Below are 19,009 nucleotides of genomic sequence, written 5' to 3' on the forward strand. Positions count from 1 at the left end.
CACCTGCACACCGCACCGCTCCCTCCAACGCCCGCCCTGAAGGGACAGCCGCGGCGGCGCGCGCGCCGAAACTCCGCCTCCCTCCCCGGCCCCGCCCCCCCGCGCGCGCAGGTGCGGGGAGCGCGGAGCGCGCGGCCTCCCCCGCCCCGCTTCTACTCTCGCCGGCGGCTTTGTGAGGGGAGGCGAGTGTGGGGCTGGGCCGTCCGCCCATGTCAGAGCTGCCCCTGCCCGCTGCGGCCGCCCCTCCGCGCCAGGCGGCGGGAGCCGCGGGAGGCTAATGCGGCTGCCGCCCCTCAGCCCTGCGCCCGCTAGTGCCGCGGCGGCCGGGCATGGTGGCGTCTGATGCGGACCGTGCGTGCGTGAGTCACCGCGCCCCGCAGGCGGGCGGCCGGGCGGGCCGGGCTTTGTCTGCGTCGGGAGCATGTGGGTGAACCCCGAGGAGGTGCTGCTGGCGAACGCCCTGTGGGTGACGGAGCGGGCCAACCCCTACTTCATCCTTCAGCGGAGGAAGGGGCACGGCGGCGATGGCGGCGGCGGGGGACTCGCCGGTAAGGGCGACGGCGCGGCCGGGGTCCTGGGAACGGCACGGTGGGGCGGGGCCGCGTTCGCACTGTTTCCCCCCGCGGCTCGTTTGGGGTGGCGGCGGGTCCCCACCGGCTGTGGGGAGAGGGGTGGCCTTCCCGGGCTGCCGGGTCCTGCCCCGCTCCTGCCGCCTCTCCGCGTGGTGCGGGGCCCCGGTGCGCGCCGTGCCGGGGGGACCGGCATCTCCGCCGGGGGTGGCGGATGGTGCCTCGCAGGGCGCTGTGAGGATAGGGGGATCAGTGTGCGCCCTGCTGGTGCTCAGGTGTGCGGCTGAGTGGAATGCGCTGAGGTTCCCATGAGGATTGGCTAAGGTTCCCTTGAGGATTTACTCCTTGTGGAGGTTTGTGTGGGTCATTGCCGTCTCCGGTGCCTTCATACATCAGGGTGTAATGTGACCAGATTTCCGTTTTGAACACGTTGTGATGCACAAGCATGTACTGTGAGACCAGATTTGCTTCATCTTTTTTGTATTCTTCAGGGTGGCCTTGTAAAACATGTTTCCTGAATGCTTTGTTTTCGACAGCTGGCAACTGCAGGCACTTCTGTAGGTCTTTGGGTCATACGCGTCTTGGTCTGTGTAATACCGTGCCTGTACATTTGTCAAGACCTTTCATCGTATTTAGGCAGCGTATACGCATTTCTGTGAAATTGGAGATACAGAACCAATGGTGTTATCAGTTGGCAGAAAATAATCAAATTCATTCTTTGAAGCGCTGTTTCTTCTTTATCCACTTGTATTGCCACTAGTTCTTCAGGTTAATCAAAATAAACATGTGGACTACATCTGTGTTTGACTCCAGGTCCTGTGCATATTTGCTGGGAGATTAAACGTTTCTTCAGCCTTTGAATGCTCTGTGGACTTGTAAACAATCCATAATATAGCTAATGGACCACTGTAAATTGTGTTTTCATGTAGGCTCCTGAGATCTTCAGTCTTCTTCAGTGTTGTATGTGGATAAACCATTCTTGTGTGGGAAGTGATCACATTGGTTGTGGGTCTTAATGTTTCTTTAATCTTTTGAATTAGGAAATCCATAAAAAGCATGTCTTGCCTCAAAAGTTCACCCCTGCTGTATTTACTGACAAATTCTTCGCAGACTCTCCTTTTGTGGATTACCCCCTGTCCTCCTAAGGATTTTTTTATCTTGTGTATGTGGTCTCACAAGGCATTCCAGTACCTTTCTGACTTTGTTATCTTTGAATTAGAGATTATTTGAGGTACCAAATCAATTTTCTAATCATTTCTCAGTTATTGGGGAAACATTTTGAGAATTTGGGAGTTTCTTTTCAGCCTATTTGCACAGTGCATGCATGTCAAAGCCTTCTTGCAATAGTCTGCTTGATGATATCACTGGACAGATGGAGACATCCCTTTTGGAGATTTATTCCTTGAGTGGGAGCAGGATTTGTAAATGTGCACTCCTTTTATTTTTGTGAAGGCCGGATAAGCTGGCAGCATTTGGTTGGAGTTCAGAATACAGAAATAGTTCTCTCTTGGTTTCTACCTTATACCCTTGGAATTTAAGTATTTGAGCACTGTATCCATTATTTTAGTATGTGTATGCAGTCTGTATAGTGAATAGGTTTTAGAATACAAAAGTTCTATGTGTATTTTGAAAACTTCTTTCCATGTACCTCTTACTAGTGTCCATGCTTTGCCTGTAATTGCCGCTGCTGTGGCTTTGAGGTAGCAGCAACAAGAAGCTAAACAATTTCTAGGGGGTTTGTTTGTATGGCAAAGGGCTTGAAAAAGTTGTAGCTTTTTCCATGCATGTTTCCAGAACCATAACTAAACAAGCCAGCCATTATGAGCCTGCAGAAAGTGATTAGTGCTGGCAGTATTTAAAGAGCTATATGAGACCTCATAGCAGCCTTCCAGTATCTGAAGGGGGCCTACAGGGATGCTGGGGAGGGACTGTTCATCAGGGACTGTAGTGACAGGACAAGGGGTAACAGGTTCAAACTTAAACAGGGGAAGTTTAGATTGGATCTAAGGAAGAAATTCTTTACTGAGAGGGTGGTGAGGCACTGGAATGGGTTGCCCAGGGAGGTTGTGAGTGCTCCATCCTTGGTGGTGTTCAAGGCCAGGTTGGACGAAGCGTTGGGTGGCATGGTTTAATGTGAGGTGTCCCTGCCCATGGCAGGGGGGTTGGAACTAGATGATCTTAAGGTCCTTTCCAACCCTAACTATTCTATGATTCTAACTTGTCAGCCTTTGCCATTTTAGCATATGGGGCTTTGACACAGTGACCAATAAATGGTGGGAAAGGAGGAAAGAAAGGGGTGTAGCCCATTCCCATCTTGGTAAGCATAGTAATAAGTAGAATTTCGAATTCTTTGTTTTTTAAGGAAATACTGGAATTTTACACAGGTTGTTTTAATAGCGGTAGTCTTCTCATTGAGTGCCACAGCAGGTAAAGGAAGCCAATGGGTTGTTCTTGGTAGATAAGACCGGTTAAAAGAAAAGTATTGATGGACCAAGCTGATCCTGAGGGTTCAGAGTAAGTAAATCTGCTGAAGCAGTCAACAGGGTATACATTTGCAATAATGGTAGTGTTTGGGCTGTGGAAGTGCTGTAGTTGACAAGGATATAGCTCTCGTGACAGAGGTGGAAGTTATCTACTTGAGTGTAAAGAATTTGGCCTGCTTGCTCTGTGGGAAGCCAGATTTTGTGTCCTTGAAGTTGACTAGAAACGTTGTATGCAAGATTTTCCACTGTGGTGGGTGTGGTCTGAATTTTTATATGCAAGAAAGGATGTAAATACAGCTGTCTCTTTTTTTGTGATCTAACTTCTGCTGACTTGTACTCGCTTATTATTGACTCTTGAAGCCATTTGTCTTAAATTACAGAATGACAGGGACTTTCAAATTATGAGACTCTGGGCTTCTTGACATGAGATGGCTTCATGACGTTGGATGATGAGAAGCATTGATTCTCTGGCTATGCCCTCGAATCTAGATTTGCTGTGAAACTAACCAGTCAGCAAATTGATCAGGGCTAAGTGTAATGCCCTTTTCTCCATCTGTGAACACATCAGACTTCAAAGAACTTTAGACAGGGCAGCACTGTAATGCAGTTGTGCTGGCATGGCTGAAGTAGACGGTAGAGTGCTTTCTGAGGGGGGAAGGCTGGGGACAAACCCCTTCAGACAGTACTGTGGCTGGATGCTGTGACTGTGAAAAGGTGGCTGAAGGCTGATCGTCATCCTCGAAGTGACTGCCAAGTTGTCCGCGTTACCTGTCTTCCATCACCTAGTACCGTCCTGTGGAGCGAGGTTACCATCACCAGAGCAGAATCCAGAAGAATGGATCTTTTAGGCCTTTTGGTGTGTCTCAGTCTGAAGCCAAGTAGTTTAAATAGCCTTGGGGGGGGGGTGTGTGAAAGTAATTCTTGGTGGCTTTAAGTTGAAGTAGGAGAGCAGTACTTGTGTTATGTGTTCTTCAGGATCCACTCCAAGTACAGCAGCCTTTTGCAGGTAAAACAGTATTGGTCACTTTGGGCTAAGGGGTGAAAAATTGACCCTTTCTGCACTGATCTGTTCATCTTGGCCTTGATTAACTTAGTTGAGTAGAGAAAGCCTTCTTTTTTAAATCCTTGTTTGGATATTGGAGGTGGTTTTGGCACTTACAGGCTTCCAACAAACTAGGAGAATGATGATCTTATCATGGGTTAGGGCAGTGCCTAATTAGTGAGTCCCTAGAAGTTATCTCTGGTATCAAAATGTATCTGATTAATAGTTTACTGAAGAGATACAGCTTTTCTGCTAAGCAGTGTGGATCCAATTTTATACTGAATTAAGCCCAGGCTTTTTTAACTGATTGTGTTTATGTCAGTAACAGTCATATCAATGTGACTTCCCTTTGTAAGCATGTTTTAATTGAAGGGTTGTTTGGGTTTTGCTCCCTTTTTAACAAAAGGGAAGTGGAAAAGTGGGAAAGACTTGTAAATTGGATTTTAAATTGGATTTTCATAGCTGTTCTGCAAACTTGTGTTATCTTGCATCACTGAATTAATCTCTCAGGACAAGACCAAAAAATGTACTTTCCTGCTTTAAAAGTATTTAATGGCTGATGAGCTTTCTTTCTAATGAGATTGGTTTGTGCCTAGCACATGATGCAGGCCTGTATTTTGCTTCTGTGTGTCCCTCACTCAGGAGTTTCATCTTCCTTTTGTTCTTCAACAGGGAAAACAATCTTTTTTTTTCCCCCTCCCCTTATTAGTTTTCTTAAAGGTGCTGGGTGTTTTTACCTCTCACTCCTTTATACCTGTTCTGCTTCCTGGTTGTCAGCTGCCTTCCCTGGGCAGCCTGGTGGTTTGGTTTCTTTGAAATACTTCTTTTTCCAGTGGGATCTAGTGTGTTACACAGCAGCCTTCCTCAGCTGAAGCAGAGGCATTTGGAGAGAACATGAACCCAGGTCTCTCCCATCACTGGGGCACTATGCCCTGTATGACCCTGTTACTTTGACGGATGTAAGAATCTTGAATGTGTCAAAGTTTGTAAGTAACTATAAGGCTTTTGTGTTTGTGTTATTAAGTATATCTTGCAGCAGCTATGGTAAAGAAGTTAACTGCTTTCTGCTATACAGTGGTAATGCTTGCCAAACTCTTGTGTGTGAAAACAGTATAGCAAGGAATTAAGTGCCTAGTTGACGGCAGAGCAATATATTCACTTAGAGCTTATGGGAGGAGAGATTGTGGCTGCTGTGCTGCTTTTGAGTTTGTATGTGTGTAAAGTGGAGATGAAATTCTAAGTAATTTTGTTTAAAATGTTACTGCAAGATCTCTTTTAATCCCAGTGCAAATCAGTTGTTCTTAGTTTGTAAGAACTGTTCTTAGGTGTAAATTATTTTGCAGATAGGGTATTTGTGCTTACAGCTGGGGACAGTGCATGTGTGAGAGATTCAGTGCAAGTTTGTAAGTCCATGAGATGTTGCCAAAGATGATTTAAATGCTTAAGCAGAAGAGAGCAGATGGAACTTTGCTGACTTAAGGTGATAAAGGAAATTGATGAACTACTATCTTTCTCTCCGGATATTTTTGTAGAGAGAGTTACCATGTAATTTCCACAATGGAAAGGCAGAAAGGAGAGGTTCTGAGGTTGACTGGCTAGTGCAAGCCTTCAATGTCAAATCTAATATAATTTTTAATACTGTGACAGTGTTCTAATTCAGAACCCTTTTCTGCAGCCTTGCTGGACAGGACAATTAGCATTTCAAATCTGGAGATAAGATTCTGTCTTGCCCTCAACCTCCGAATTCTGAGGTTTGAGGAAGAGGTTGCTTGAAAACAGGTTTATACTAGTATTTAGGAAAGCTTTTGATCAGTATATAATCTGTCTGATGGAAGGATGGTACATGTTTTAACAAACTTGACGCTTTCTGATGTTGATTCAAGCAATTAGGGCTTTTCATGTCATATGTGGTACACTTGAGTAAAAAGCATGTGCTTTTCTGATACTTCAGATCTAGCATTTATCAGTATGCATGCAATTAGCATAACTGACATGAGTGGTTAGCCTATCCATCAGCTTCCAGTGTTCATTTTGGCTCATGGGGTGGAAATTAGTTCCTTCCCCTCTGTCATTTGATGTTACACCACATCTGTTTTTATCCTGCTGAGCTTCTCTTTAGGTTCTGCTGTGGGTGTGTTTTCTTCTTCAGACTAGATTTCCACTTAAAGAGGACATGCAGGTGTCCAGGTTTGAACTGCTGCTTGGTGCTCAAGATTGACTCACCAGTCATTCTGTTGAATTCCCAGATGCTTTCACAAGTGCTGGATTGGAAGGTGTCTCATTTCCTGCCTAATGCTTCTCTTGATCTCTGTTTTTTACAGGCAGTGCGCTGTTTGCGCAGATACAGTGCATGAGATGTTGTTTGGTATAGCTCTGATTTCTCTACTGTAATGCTTCTTGGTCAAAGATTTTCCTTGATCTTACGTCATCTTTTACACTTCGAGTAGTGTGACCGATCAAGGCCTTTGAGCTGTCACTTGCCATTTTTGCCTTCTGATATAATGTTATTTCTTGGCACATGGAATTCAAGGATGGCCTGCTTTTTCTCCTGAGATCACTGTCTCAGCCCTGTTGGACATATCACACAGGATCATAATGTAGTAAGCAAGAATTCGTAGAATCAGAGAATGGTTTGAGTTGGAAGGAACTTTAAAGCTCATCCAGTTCCAACCCCCCTGCCACGGGCAGAGACACCTTCCACTAGACCAGTTTGCTCCAAGCGCCGTCCAACCTGGACTTGAACACTGCCAGGGATGGAGCAGCCACAGCTTCTCTGGGCAACCTGGGCCAGTGTCTCACCACCCTCATTGTAAAGAATTTCTCTCTAGACTGTGTAGGCCTCTTAGTAATTTTCTGCACTATACCAGAGTTTGTATTGCTTTCTGGTCCCATACAGTCTTCAAATCAGTTCCCATATTTCCATAATTCTTCTGTCCTGTTCTGCGTCTTTGGGGGACTGTATCATATTTCATGGAGGTTTTGGCCATTGACAGTTTCAGTTAGAGTTCTGTAGAATTAGAACATGTTCCACAAATATGTTTTGAAAGTTAATTAAAACACATTCCCATCTCTTCTTGATATTGGGTTGTTGTGGTTTAAGCCCAGGCCGTAAATCAGAACCACGCAGTCTACTTCCCCCCCCACCTTTCTTCCCTCTGCTCCTGGAGGGACGGGGAGGAGAATCGAAAGAATGTAACTCCCACGGGTTGAGATAAAAACAGTCCAGTAACTAAGGTATAACACAAATCACTACTGCTGCCACCAATAATAATAACAATAAGAGAAATAACAAGGGAAGAGAATACGATACCGCCCGCCGGAAAAGAGAGCCCGACAGAAAAGAGGACCTGCCCGTTACCTCCCTGGGCATGACGTGCTGTGGTATGGAATACCTCTTTGGCTAGTTTGGGTCAGGCGTCCTGTCACCACTTCCTCCCGGCTTCCCCTCCTCCCTGGCAGAGCATGAGACTCACAAAGTCCTTGGTCAGTCTAAACGTCGGTGTTATCAGCTCCGTTCCCAGGCCGAAAGTCAAAAACGCAGTGCTGCAAAAGCTACTAAGAAGGAGAAAAACTGACTGCTGCTACTGAACCCAGGACATGGGTATAGGCAGAATCTATTCAGCTTTTTTTGTTCTTCCCCAGGATTTGCAACCTCTACTTTTTTTACACATCATAGCATCACAAAGTGTATGGCTTTTTCTTGTAATGGACAGGAGTTGTTGCTGCCATTGACTTTGCTGAAGTATGACAATAGAAGATGTATAAAGGGCTGTAAGCCTTTGACTGAAATCTTGCTTTCTATTAGCTTTTTGATTGCTAATCATACTTCTGGTGTCTGATCAATGTTGAAATCTGTATTTGCATTTTGCCTTTAAATTGGTGCTGAGGTGGGCTTAAGTTCTGAAGGGCTTCCTCAAAAAATCCTTCCATTTGTTTGCTTTTCAAATGAAAGACTAAGTATTTTCTAGGCCTGATTTCTGATTATTCTTTTTTTCTGAAATTTCCAGAAAAGGTGTATGATTTCCTACTGCAGTAGGAGTCTTAGTTTCAGCTAGTGAGTTCTGACTGTGTTCTTGGTTGTTTCCCCACAGTCCTGTCTTGCACTTCCTCTCTCTGTATTCCATTATTTTATTAGCCGAAGTTGTTGGGATTTTCTTTTCAGCATCATTCCTTTCCCTGGTAAAGTGCCTTCACTAATAGCTTATTGAAATGTGATCTGTCTGCAGGTATTCAGTCAGAGCAGTTAAAATTTGAGTAATATTTTCCTGACACTATTGTTTCTCTTTGGATTTATCTTGTGCTTGACCATACTATGCTTCAGGACTGGTCCTTAATTTAAGCTGAATTTACTGTTCACACTTCAGTTCTCTATTTGTACCACTGATTGTGTTGGCTGGATTCCATTTACAATGTTTCTCTTAGTTTAGGGGTGATGGTTGTTGGGTTTTGTTTCAGTGTGTGTTGGTTGGTTGGGTTTTTTTCTTCCATTGCTCATACTTGTTTGATCTATAAGATTATATAGTTTATCTGAATCTTACATTGGTGCTGATGTGGTTGATTAAAATTTTACCTTTGGGTGAAGTCTGTTTAATTTTTTTGTGTACTCTTGGGAGAATGAGATACTTAAAAAGAATTAGTTTCAAGTGAAAATTGGTGACTTGCCTACTGTTTTGGTCAGTGGTACCTGATCATGCCCTTCCTAATGGTTTGGTTGGTTTTTTTACAAACTTAATGCAAATATTGATATCGTACCTTGAAGGCACTTGTTAGCTCTATCTCTATTCTTCTCCATCATTTCGTATAGTCTGGTGTGATTGACATGTAGCATAAAATTTATTTTCTTAAGGTGTGCGAGTTTGTTTTGGTTTTTGTCCAAGTACCAGTTTCCTTTGTGTTGCAAGCCTTCACATACCTGTAATTGTCTATCGTGTTGTGTCAATGCTCATCTCCATACACAGCCTTTTCCTGCTTGCTGGGTTTTTGTTTCAGGTCCAATCTAGTGCATTTGTTTCTGGGAACTTACTGTTTGAATGTATTATTACTCTGTGAGTGTCTGCACCTGGACATTTCATCATCTGCAAACTGGGCCTTAGTGAAAATAAAGGAAATTCTTTTGCTGTATGTGTATGTACCTATATGTAGTGATAGGTGTAGATTGTAATGTATATTCTTCTCTGTTGAAGAAAAAACTAGCAGAATTTTACAACCCTAAAATACTGTAAACGTTGCTTAGTAGACAACCCTGACAAATGTGACTACATCTTACAGTGATTAGGGTCCTTCAGCTTGGCAGATGCAGTCACAAAAAGTTCTAAACCCTGAAATTCTAAACCCAGTCAGATTTAGGGTCCAGTTAAGATATAGATTTTTACAGGGATGGTAATGAGTTGTGTGGACACCTTGACAAGTCCTGTGGTAGATGTTCAGTTGCTAATCACCTTTAAGATATTTGGAAGAGAATCTAATTCAATCACAATTGTTAAACTTGAAGGGCAAATGAAAGCATTATCATTTGTTTCTGCTTTATCCTGCAATAGTCAGGCCAGATCAGCACGTTGGCCCTCCATGAGCTGCTTTTTTGTTTTTAGAGAGCTTTTCAGCCTTTTCTCATTTGCATTCGTCAACCTGAAGACAGAAAAAACAAATCCTATTTTTTGCTGCTTTTCTTGCTAAATGTCAGTAGAGTGACAGGACTTCCTCAAAGTCAGTTTCATAGAATATGTTTAAAAACTTATGTGCAAAGATAATGGTGTCTGTGCAAATCAGTGCTTTAGAAAACTGCATGGGTAGAAAGAGAGCAACTAAGGCAGATATCAGGGAAGACTCAACAAATCTTAGGCCTTAATTTCAGAGAAAGGGTTTGATTTTCTTGATACCACATTACATGTCCATATAAGCCAAAACTATATAACCCACATGGGAAGACAGTTATTAAATAAGTATTTAGACATTATTTTGCTTCCACTTATATAAATGAAGACCTATAAAACAAAACTGTATAACCCTTCATAAAGTTCCAAGGGTGGTGTTCACAGTGGAGTGGTTGTTTTCATACTTTTGTGAATACTATTACTAGGATTGGAAGTTTAACAATGTAATTACTTTTGAGCTGTGTATAATTTTTACTATTCATTTAGGCTCCTCCATGAAATGAAATCAAATAGAATTGATCCACCCCTTTAAAAGGATTTGTTCTAAGTATTTCCCATTGAGTTTGGATTATTGCTTTAGGTTGAATTTTGACGGACAAGTAATTAGATGACCTCATCCTGTAATAACAAATGAGAGAGCTAATCACATAAACACATGAACTACCTTGAGAAAGAATGGAAGAGTAATGATTCATTATAGTTAATAGGAAAAACAGTCGTTTGCACTGTGCATTTTAGCTATGTGGAGTTATGAGTTATTGTTTTTATAGTCCAGGAAATAACACTCAAACTTTTAGGAAGAGTTCATTCACTGTCCATAAAATCAGTCCATGAAATCAGTATAAAACTGAATGCTCAGTATACAAATATGACTTAAGTTGACCTTATTGATTGAGGCTTTTTCAGAAACTAGAGGACATCTACAATCCAAATTAGGTCCCTTGGATGTTTCAGGTATATGACCGGAGCTCATTATTTTTCCATCTTACTTCAGTGGCAAGAGAAGGGGTCATGCTTTAATCAGCACACTTCAAATATCGGGAACAGTTTAAGCAAGTATGTGTTTCATTCAGTGGTGGAATGTCACAATGCCTGTTTTGAAAAATTCTTCCTGATGACACATGTGACACTGCAAGTTTTCCTGGTTGTGGTGTAGAGCTCACACAACAATAGGCTGCTGACATCCATTGGACCATTTGAGTGATAGCTCATAAGCATGACTGCAAGAGTCACAGTCTGACCTGTATTAGATCTTAGCACTTTTGGAGGGTATACATCTGTATTTGCTCTACATGCTAAAAAGATGGATGTTGTTTGTTTAGGCGTTTTAAAGAAGGTATCTTGAGAGATTGTTAGGCTGTAAATTGTATTAGGGTAATGCTGGGACAAGGATGTGGCAAGGCAGGGCTTTGCTATCAGGAGCCAAGTAAATAACACATGCTTCTCATCTGGCAAACTGGAGGAGGGGAGGATGTCTCTGAGTGGCAGTATCCCGCAGTATTATCATTCATAAATAGTAAATAAATTGGCTTTTAACAAGGTGCACTACAGGTTATATACAATCCAGCTATTCATTTTCATATATGTAATCCAGTTTAGTTTGAGACCCCTCTGCATTTTAGCAGGTAAAACACTGCAGGCTGACAAACATAGTAAGATTGCTGCCAGGGGGACAGCAGAAAGATGATAAAGACTATTTGATCTTTGTGCTTTATTTAAATCAAAGTGTGACTTCTTGCGAAAGAAGGTTACTGTTTGTCAGGAAGAAAATCTTTTTCTGGTAAGAAAGATTGTTTATGTGTAAGGTGCAAAAACTTACTTTTTCTTTAAAAAAACGCCAGTAATTGGTGTTTTGCGAAGAAACTTGCAAATTCTTATGAAAGATTAAAAAAAAAAAGTAATCACTAGCTATATTTTTTAAAGAAAGAAAAGAAAGAGAAATATTCCTGCAAAAAGACCTGTGCCATGGATATCCAAACAGCTAAAAATGTTGTGACTTATTACAGGCATTTGGTCCATATAAACTGAAGTGTGTGTGTGTGTGTGTTCACTGTTGGTAACTAACAATGAACCAAATTGATTCTACTGGAGGACCTCCCTTGATTTCATTAGTGTTTGTGGGCAATTTGTAATCAGTCTGGACTGTAAGCCATCGGAATGCTGGTCTCCAAAGAGCAGAGAGTGCAGTGGTGCTTGGAAGAATTTTAACTGACTGAATCAATTTGCTTAGTTTTCAAATCATGGTGACCTACCTTTCTGGAAGACAGCCTTTGGTCAGGTAAAAATCATTTGGCTTAAAAGGGGGTCTGTGTTAGGCAGGAGGTCAGGCTTCATGTGCTCATAATCCCTTCTAGCAAAATATAGTTTGAAAACTGGTTGCTAGTGTAAGGATGGAAGTACAGCATATCATGATTTTAATGCATGAATGCAGACTATTAATATATATACTATGTGCAAAGGTTATAGGCTCCCCCTCCAGCTTACGACTAAATGTGAGGCACAGTGGTCAGATAAGTAAAATGTAGTATGATTTCTTCGTTCAGCATAAATTATATGAGGTAACTGAAGCCCTTTCCAGTAATACCCTCTAGTGCATTGTATGTCCTTCCAGTAACATGACGCAGGAATAATTGCCAAGGCCCCCCAAGGCCAGTTGTGGCTTTGTATTCCCTGGTTTCAGGTGTTACATTTCACTGCCTTTCACAGAATCATGGAGTGGTTTGAGTTGGAAGGGACCTTAAAGCTCACCAAGTTCCAACCCCCTGCCATGGACAGGGACACCTTCCACTAGAGCAGGTTGCTCAAAGCTCTGTCCTACCTGGCCTTGAACACTGCCAGGGATGGGGCAGCCACAACTTGTCTGGGCAACCTGTGCCAGTGCCTCACCACCCTCATAGTCCAGAACTTCCTCCTAATACCTAATGTAAGTCTTCCCTCTTTCAGTTTAAAGCCAATCCCCTTTGTCCTATCCCTGTATGCCCTTGTAAAAAGTCTCTCCAGCTTTCCAGTAGGCCCCTTTAGGCCCTGGAAGCTGCTCTAAGGTCTCCCCAGAGCCTTCTATTCTCCAGGCTGAACAAGTCCAGCTCTCAACCTGCCTCCATAGGAGAGGTGCTCCAGCTCTCTGATCCATCTCTGTGGCCCTCCTCTGGACTTACTTCTACAGGTCCATGTCCTTCTTATGTTGAGGCCCCAGAACTGAATAGAGTACTCCAGGTGGGGTCTCATGAGAGCAGAGTAGAGGGGGAAAATTACCTTCCTTGACCTGCTGGTCATGCTCCTTGTGAAGCAGCCCAGCATATGGTTGGCTTTCTGGGCTGCAAACACATGCTGCTGGGCCGTGTTGAACTTCTCATCAACCAACACCCTCAAGTTCTTCTCAGGGCTGCTCTCAATCCAGTCTCTGCCCAGCCTGTATTTGTGCCTGGGATTGCCCAGCCCAGGTGAAGGACCTTGCACTTAGCCTTGTTGAACTTCATGTTGTTTCCATGGGCCTACATTTCAAGCCTGTTGAGGTTCTTCTGGATTCCATCCCTTCCCTCCAGTGTGTTAACCATGCAGCTTGGTGGTGCTGGCAACCTTGCTGAGGGCACACTCAATCTCACTGTCTATGTCACCAACAAAGATGTTGAACAGCACCAGTCCCAATACCGACCTCTGAGGAACACCACTTGTCACTGATCTTCACTTGGACATTAAGCCATTAACCACAACTCTTTGAGCACAACCATCCAGCCATTCCTTATCTACTGAGTGGTCTGTCAAATTTGTATCAAATGCCTTGTACAAGTTTGGTTAAATGATGTCACTTGCTCTTCTGTTATCCACCAATGCTGCAACCCCATCATAGAAGGCCACCAAATTTGTCAGGCACGATTTGCCCTTTGTGAAGCCATGCTGGCTGTCACCAATTCAGCTCCTTATTTTCCAGGTGCCTTAGCATAGTTTCCAGGAGGAAAAGGAAAGAGGAAGCTGACTTTATTCAAAAAGTTGTATCAAACAAAATTAAGTCATTCTCGCTGCCTTTTCTGCTCCTACCCCCACATATCAGTATGACTGCTCTAGACATTTGCCATGTGCGTCTGATGGGATTTATCCTCCATATGAGGCTACTTGTGTTTGAGTGCCTTCAGGATCGGGGCTGTCATTAGTTATCCAGATGCTAATCCCACAGACTTTAACTTGTGCTTTAAACCTTTGATGATGAAAACTGCTCATTTGAACAAGGGCTTGGAGGTTTAGTGTTCTTACACTGGGAATTCCTTATTTCATTTTGTAGTCAGAAACCTGATGAAATAATGGGAAAAAAATATAATTGGTATAGTCACACGATTTGATGCCTGGATAATTCACTGGCTCTTGCCCAAGGACCTGTCTAATCTAAGGAATGTGATTCTTTGTTGCTTGTTCAGTTTCTATAGAAACTTGCAGTTACTTATTTTGTAACTATGTCTGAAGAAGTACTTGTATATGAAGAATTAATGAGCAGTATTAAATTAATTTTTTAAACTTTACTATGATCACTTCATGTAGAAGCTTCTCAGGGAGATTATCAGTTTGAGCTGCTGTGATTTCATTCTGCTTGCATCACATCTGAGGGGAAAAACCCACTCAAACCCCAAAAAACAACGCTGACTTAAAATGCAAAATGGAACAGTTCCCGAAGGATGGCAATCAGGGGTAATGGCACTATTTCAAGAGTAAATATTAATTGGCTTTAATGTATGTAAGAACACATAAATTATTTTTAAATATGACATGTATCATCTATCAAAACAGTTATAAGTAAAATTTTACTGCTAAACTGTTGCAGTTACCTTGGTAAGCTAGACTTTGAATTTCCATGGGGTGTTTTAGAGTTCTGTGAGTTTTTTTCCCTTCACCTCACTGCATGGATATTTCTACAATCTGTTTTCATTGCTGAAAAGGCACTGGGCAACTGCTACTTACTGCATCAGTGGAAAGTATTATTTCTTTTATTTCCTTTTCCTTACCTACCTCTCCTCTCTTGTTTCAGTGCTGGCTTGTTTCAGTTGGCTTGGTTTTTGTGTAGTGTGCTCCACATTTCTGGAGTACACTGCTTGATCTTACATTGTTTCTGTTTGGTGGGACAGGGGGATGTTCCTCTCCTGTCTCCCATACCTCAGGGAGAAGGAGGTTGGATGGGCGCTCCTCTTAGCGTGATGTTGTGGCACAAGTCTGCAGGTTTGTTCTGGCTCCCTGACGTTACTCGCGCATCCCAGTTTTTACATTTGCAGCGCCCTCCCAGAACTATTGGCAGAATTGGTTGGCAGGACACACACACACCAACAGATCTGGAAATACAGCAGGAGGAAAGCAACAAGCATATTTTTAAAGATTGCAGGGACCTTACAGTGTATCTGAACCTTGGAGAAGATTACATTTGGCCAGCATATGACTTTATTTAGGTATTACATCATGCCTATTACATATTTAGTGCTGTCAGTAGACATGTGAAGCTGCAAAGCATGAAGAACCTTTGGCATAAGCCCTGCTACATGTTTGCAGCAAACTCAGATGATTAGTGCAGCCTAGTGTCTGGCTTGATCTGCACTCCAGTTGAGCAATACTCTTGAGCTCACTAACAGCTTTAAGCATTTGAGGATCTTTGCCCATGGTTGAAGCACACGTGCTTTCTGGAGTGGGGCCATACTGACTTTGTGATGCCAGAATGGAGAGTATATTCAGCAGAAGAGGAACATTATAACCTACTTCAGTCTCCTAAGTTTGAAAGGAGTCAAGGTGTATCTAGGAGGGCTGATGGAGGATTGATAAGAGGCAGCTTGTTAGTGTACACGAGTAATCAAAACATATGAAAGATGAGGGTTTAAGATGGCAGTAGGAACAACAAAAGCTAGTTAGACTAGGGAACATTAGGATATTTTACATTATCTTGTGGTCATATCCTATAATCAGCAGGTATCTCTCTAAGGTATCTGAAGACCTTACTGAAGACCAGATGTTGTATTCAGACTTGTTTCTCATATATTTCAGAAATCTTAGATTAAAAAGTGGTGAATGTTAATGCGGGAAAAGATTGCATTTGATCTGGCCTATGAAGATCTTAAAAACAAAATACAAATAGAAAACATAGAATGGGGAAATATAAAATCTGTGTTCTCACTGATATGTGGGGTATTTCCAAACATCAGTTTCAGTTCAGATTTAAGGAATCTAGTAAGATGGAAAATGGGTAGTGCTTTTATATCTTCATGATGCATATAGCAAATCTGAAAGAACTACAAGGGAAGCAGTCTTCCCTACCAGTTATGGCAATGCAGAATGAGGAACTAATGAAACTCTGACAGTAAAAAATGAAAATGGCCATCTGAAAGGGGAAGAAGATTTTAACAGGAATGGTTTAAATGATTTTATAATGCATGCAGTTTATTTCAGCTGTTTAAAAAAACCCCTTAATTTCTACCCCAATAAAAATTTACAGAAAAAAAGTCTTTGAAAGTTCATCTCTCTGTTTTCAGTATGTGAATTTGCTGAAAACTTCAGCATGAGAATTTAAATCTGACACCTCTGCAGGGTAGATGAAAATTCTTTGTAGACTTAAAAAGGTAGAAAACTTTTGCATCTTTTAAAAATAAATAGGGCTGCTGGTGGGAGAGGATTTGGAGGGTTAGAGTTTTATTTTGTGTGCAATTTCTTATAAAAATAGTATCTAGAATTTGTGGAAATATATTTGGGAATTATTGGTAACATTTGGTATGCAACTCTTGATGGCCCCCTCAGTAGCAAAGAATTTTCAAAGCTGCTTTGGGAAAACAGTATGGTTTTGTTTTTAGTCAGTATCCTTTCAGCTGAAAAACAGCTTGACTGGCATTTCAGTCCTTTCTGCCCTAAAGAATCAGACCATTAAGTAGCATAATTATTTTTGCTGGAAGCCTTAGTTTTTGCTAGCTGATATTTGAATTTTGAGCCCTTCCAGAGAGTATTGTCTGGGGGTTTTTGTTGGTGTTGCAGTAGGGTTTTTTGTGGGTTTTTTTTTTTGTTGTTCTTCCCTATCCTCACACTTCCACCCCACTCCCAGGGCTCCAACAGTATATGAAACACAGGAAAGAACTAAATAGCTTTTAAAGGTAGTTTTATAAAACAGCTACCTTCTGCTTTGCCTCAATTCACCTGCCTTTATGCTAGAATCGGTGTATATTTAAGAGTTAAAGTCTTGTTAAACTGAAAATTTTTCCCTGTTGAGTCGCTTTCCCTCTCTACAACATGAGGCAAGATGTGGGGATGTATACACCAGTGTGCATTTTGCTGTGGAGGGTGAAATGGAGGGGGAGTGGAGCTGTGGACTCCTCTCCTGTGGGATCTCGGAACATTCATTACTGTGTATTCATCAGAATTTCCTGTTCCGTAGGTCTCCTTGTGGGTACTCTTGATGTTGTGTTGGACTCCAGTGCCAGAGTGGCACCCTATCGAATCCTCTACCAGGCACCAGACTCCTTGGTCTATTGGACTATCGCCTGTGGTAAGGACAAACATACTGACATGTGGATTTTTATTCTTCTTGGGTACTGCACCACATAACTAATAGAACATCCCGCTAGCTGAGCACAGTCATATTGGGACAAATGTGTCAGGATGAAAACCTGCTCTAGTGGTTAAATTACGACACTCCAGAGCTTCTAAATATTAAACCATAGAATCATAGAATAGTTAGGGTTGGAAAGGACCTCAAGATCGTCTAGTTCCACACCCCCCCTGCCATGGGCAGGGACACCTCCCAATAAACCATGCCACCCAAGGCTTTGTCCAACCTGGCCATGAACACCGTCAGGGATGGAGCATTCACAACTTCCCTGGGCGACCCAGTCCAGTGCCTCACTACCCTAACAGTAAAGAATTTCTTGCTTATATCCAATCTAAACTTCCCCTGTTTAAGCTTTAACCCGTTACCCCTTGTCCTGTCACTACAGTCCCTGATGAACAGTCCCTCCCCAGCATCCCTATAGCCTCCCTTCAGATATTGGAAGGCTGCTATGAGGTCTCCATGCAGCCTTCTCTTCTCCAGGCTGAACAGCCCCAACTTTCTCAGCCTGTCTTCATACGGGAGGTGCTCCAGTCCCCAAGACCTGGAATGCCGGCATGTGTGTATGTGTTGTGCACAGTAACTGAGCAGAAATAGCTATGAAGCAGGGGCAGAAGCCCCTGATATTTCCTACCCTTCATTTCCCATCTTGTCTGAGATGTTCTCAGACGCTCAGTCTTGGTATCCATCCCTCCTCTTTGCATTTCTTCTCCATGCCCATGGCTCACTCCTGCAGCATTTTAAAAGTGCAGCCTTCCTGGGTGGTGTGGTATCTCTAAAGAGTATGGTAGGAGAATTACCTAGGTTATAGCCCCCAAATCGCCCAGATGGCCCACCTGGCTTCCATTGAAATGGAACCAGGAAGACAGTGCAATCCTAGCACTTGCTTGAGTACTGTATATCAGTATGGCATTTCCTGGATAGTGAACTTAGTCTCCTGTAGGATAAATACCATGTAAATTCCAGGGTTGCCCACCTCCTGTATTTTTATTTCAGATAATGTGTTGTCCTTGTAAATATGGTGGACTTCAAAATTCAGAAAGATGGTAACTAGGTTAGAGTTAAATACAGAAGTGTATGTTCCTGCATAGATGCAACAACTCAAAAGAGTTTTGGTCTTTAAGGCTCAAACGTTGACAGGTTTAACTGCAAGACTGTTTCTTCTGTCATTGTAGTAGTTGGTGAAATCAATGAAGTTGATATTTTGGTACATTAAATAGGATTTTTGTATGCATCAGATCCTGTAAATACTAAATGTTTCTGTGGTCGGGTACCTATTTCAAGTAGCATAAACCAGTATGTAGCTAGTCTCTGGTTCAGTTTGCTGACTCTGCAAATAGCGTCTGAAACTGAATGCAGAAGGGCGAGGTTATTTAGCTTTGATTGGCCAAGCTCGTAAGGTCCTATTCTCAATTTGATAGTATTGCTTTTCAGACTTAGCAAATAGGAACTTTTTAATACAACTCCTCTAGCTGTAAAGCTTCAAACACTGTTTTAGGCAGCAGCCAGAACTCCATTCATTTGAAAGAAAATTGAGGAAGAGGACAAATGAGAAGTGCATACATGTCTATCATCTCTTTTCAATAGACTAGTAACTTCCAGCATCCCCAGCACTGTCTGGCAGCCAAAAATACTAGTTAATGAAGCTGTAGACTTCTTGTGGCCTAACAGTGCCCTCTTATCTGTGCCCATTCTCCCAGTAAAAT

The 19,009-nt window shown here is 42.5% G+C and overlaps 1 protein-coding gene across 1 annotated transcript in view; it reads left to right on the forward strand.

Annotated features, from left to right (window-relative positions):
- Positions 1-421: 421 nt before the first annotated feature.
- Positions 422-19,009, forward strand: part of TBC1D9 (TBC1 domain family member 9) — a gene marked incomplete at its 5' end in the record, with an annotated part of 51,310 nt that continues 32,722 nt past the window's right edge. The window contains 2 exons of the mRNA XM_080635051.1: positions 422-548; positions 17,133-17,243. Of these exons, the coding sequence (XP_080491177.1) occupies positions 422-548; positions 17,133-17,243 (238 nt within the window). The remainder of the gene's footprint in view (positions 549-17,132; positions 17,244-19,009) is intronic.

This window comes from Psittacula echo, assembly GCF_963264785.1.
Source record: "Psittacula echo genome assembly, chromosome: 1".
Taxonomy (NCBI): Eukaryota; Metazoa; Chordata; class Aves; order Psittaciformes; family Psittacidae; genus Psittacula; species Psittacula echo.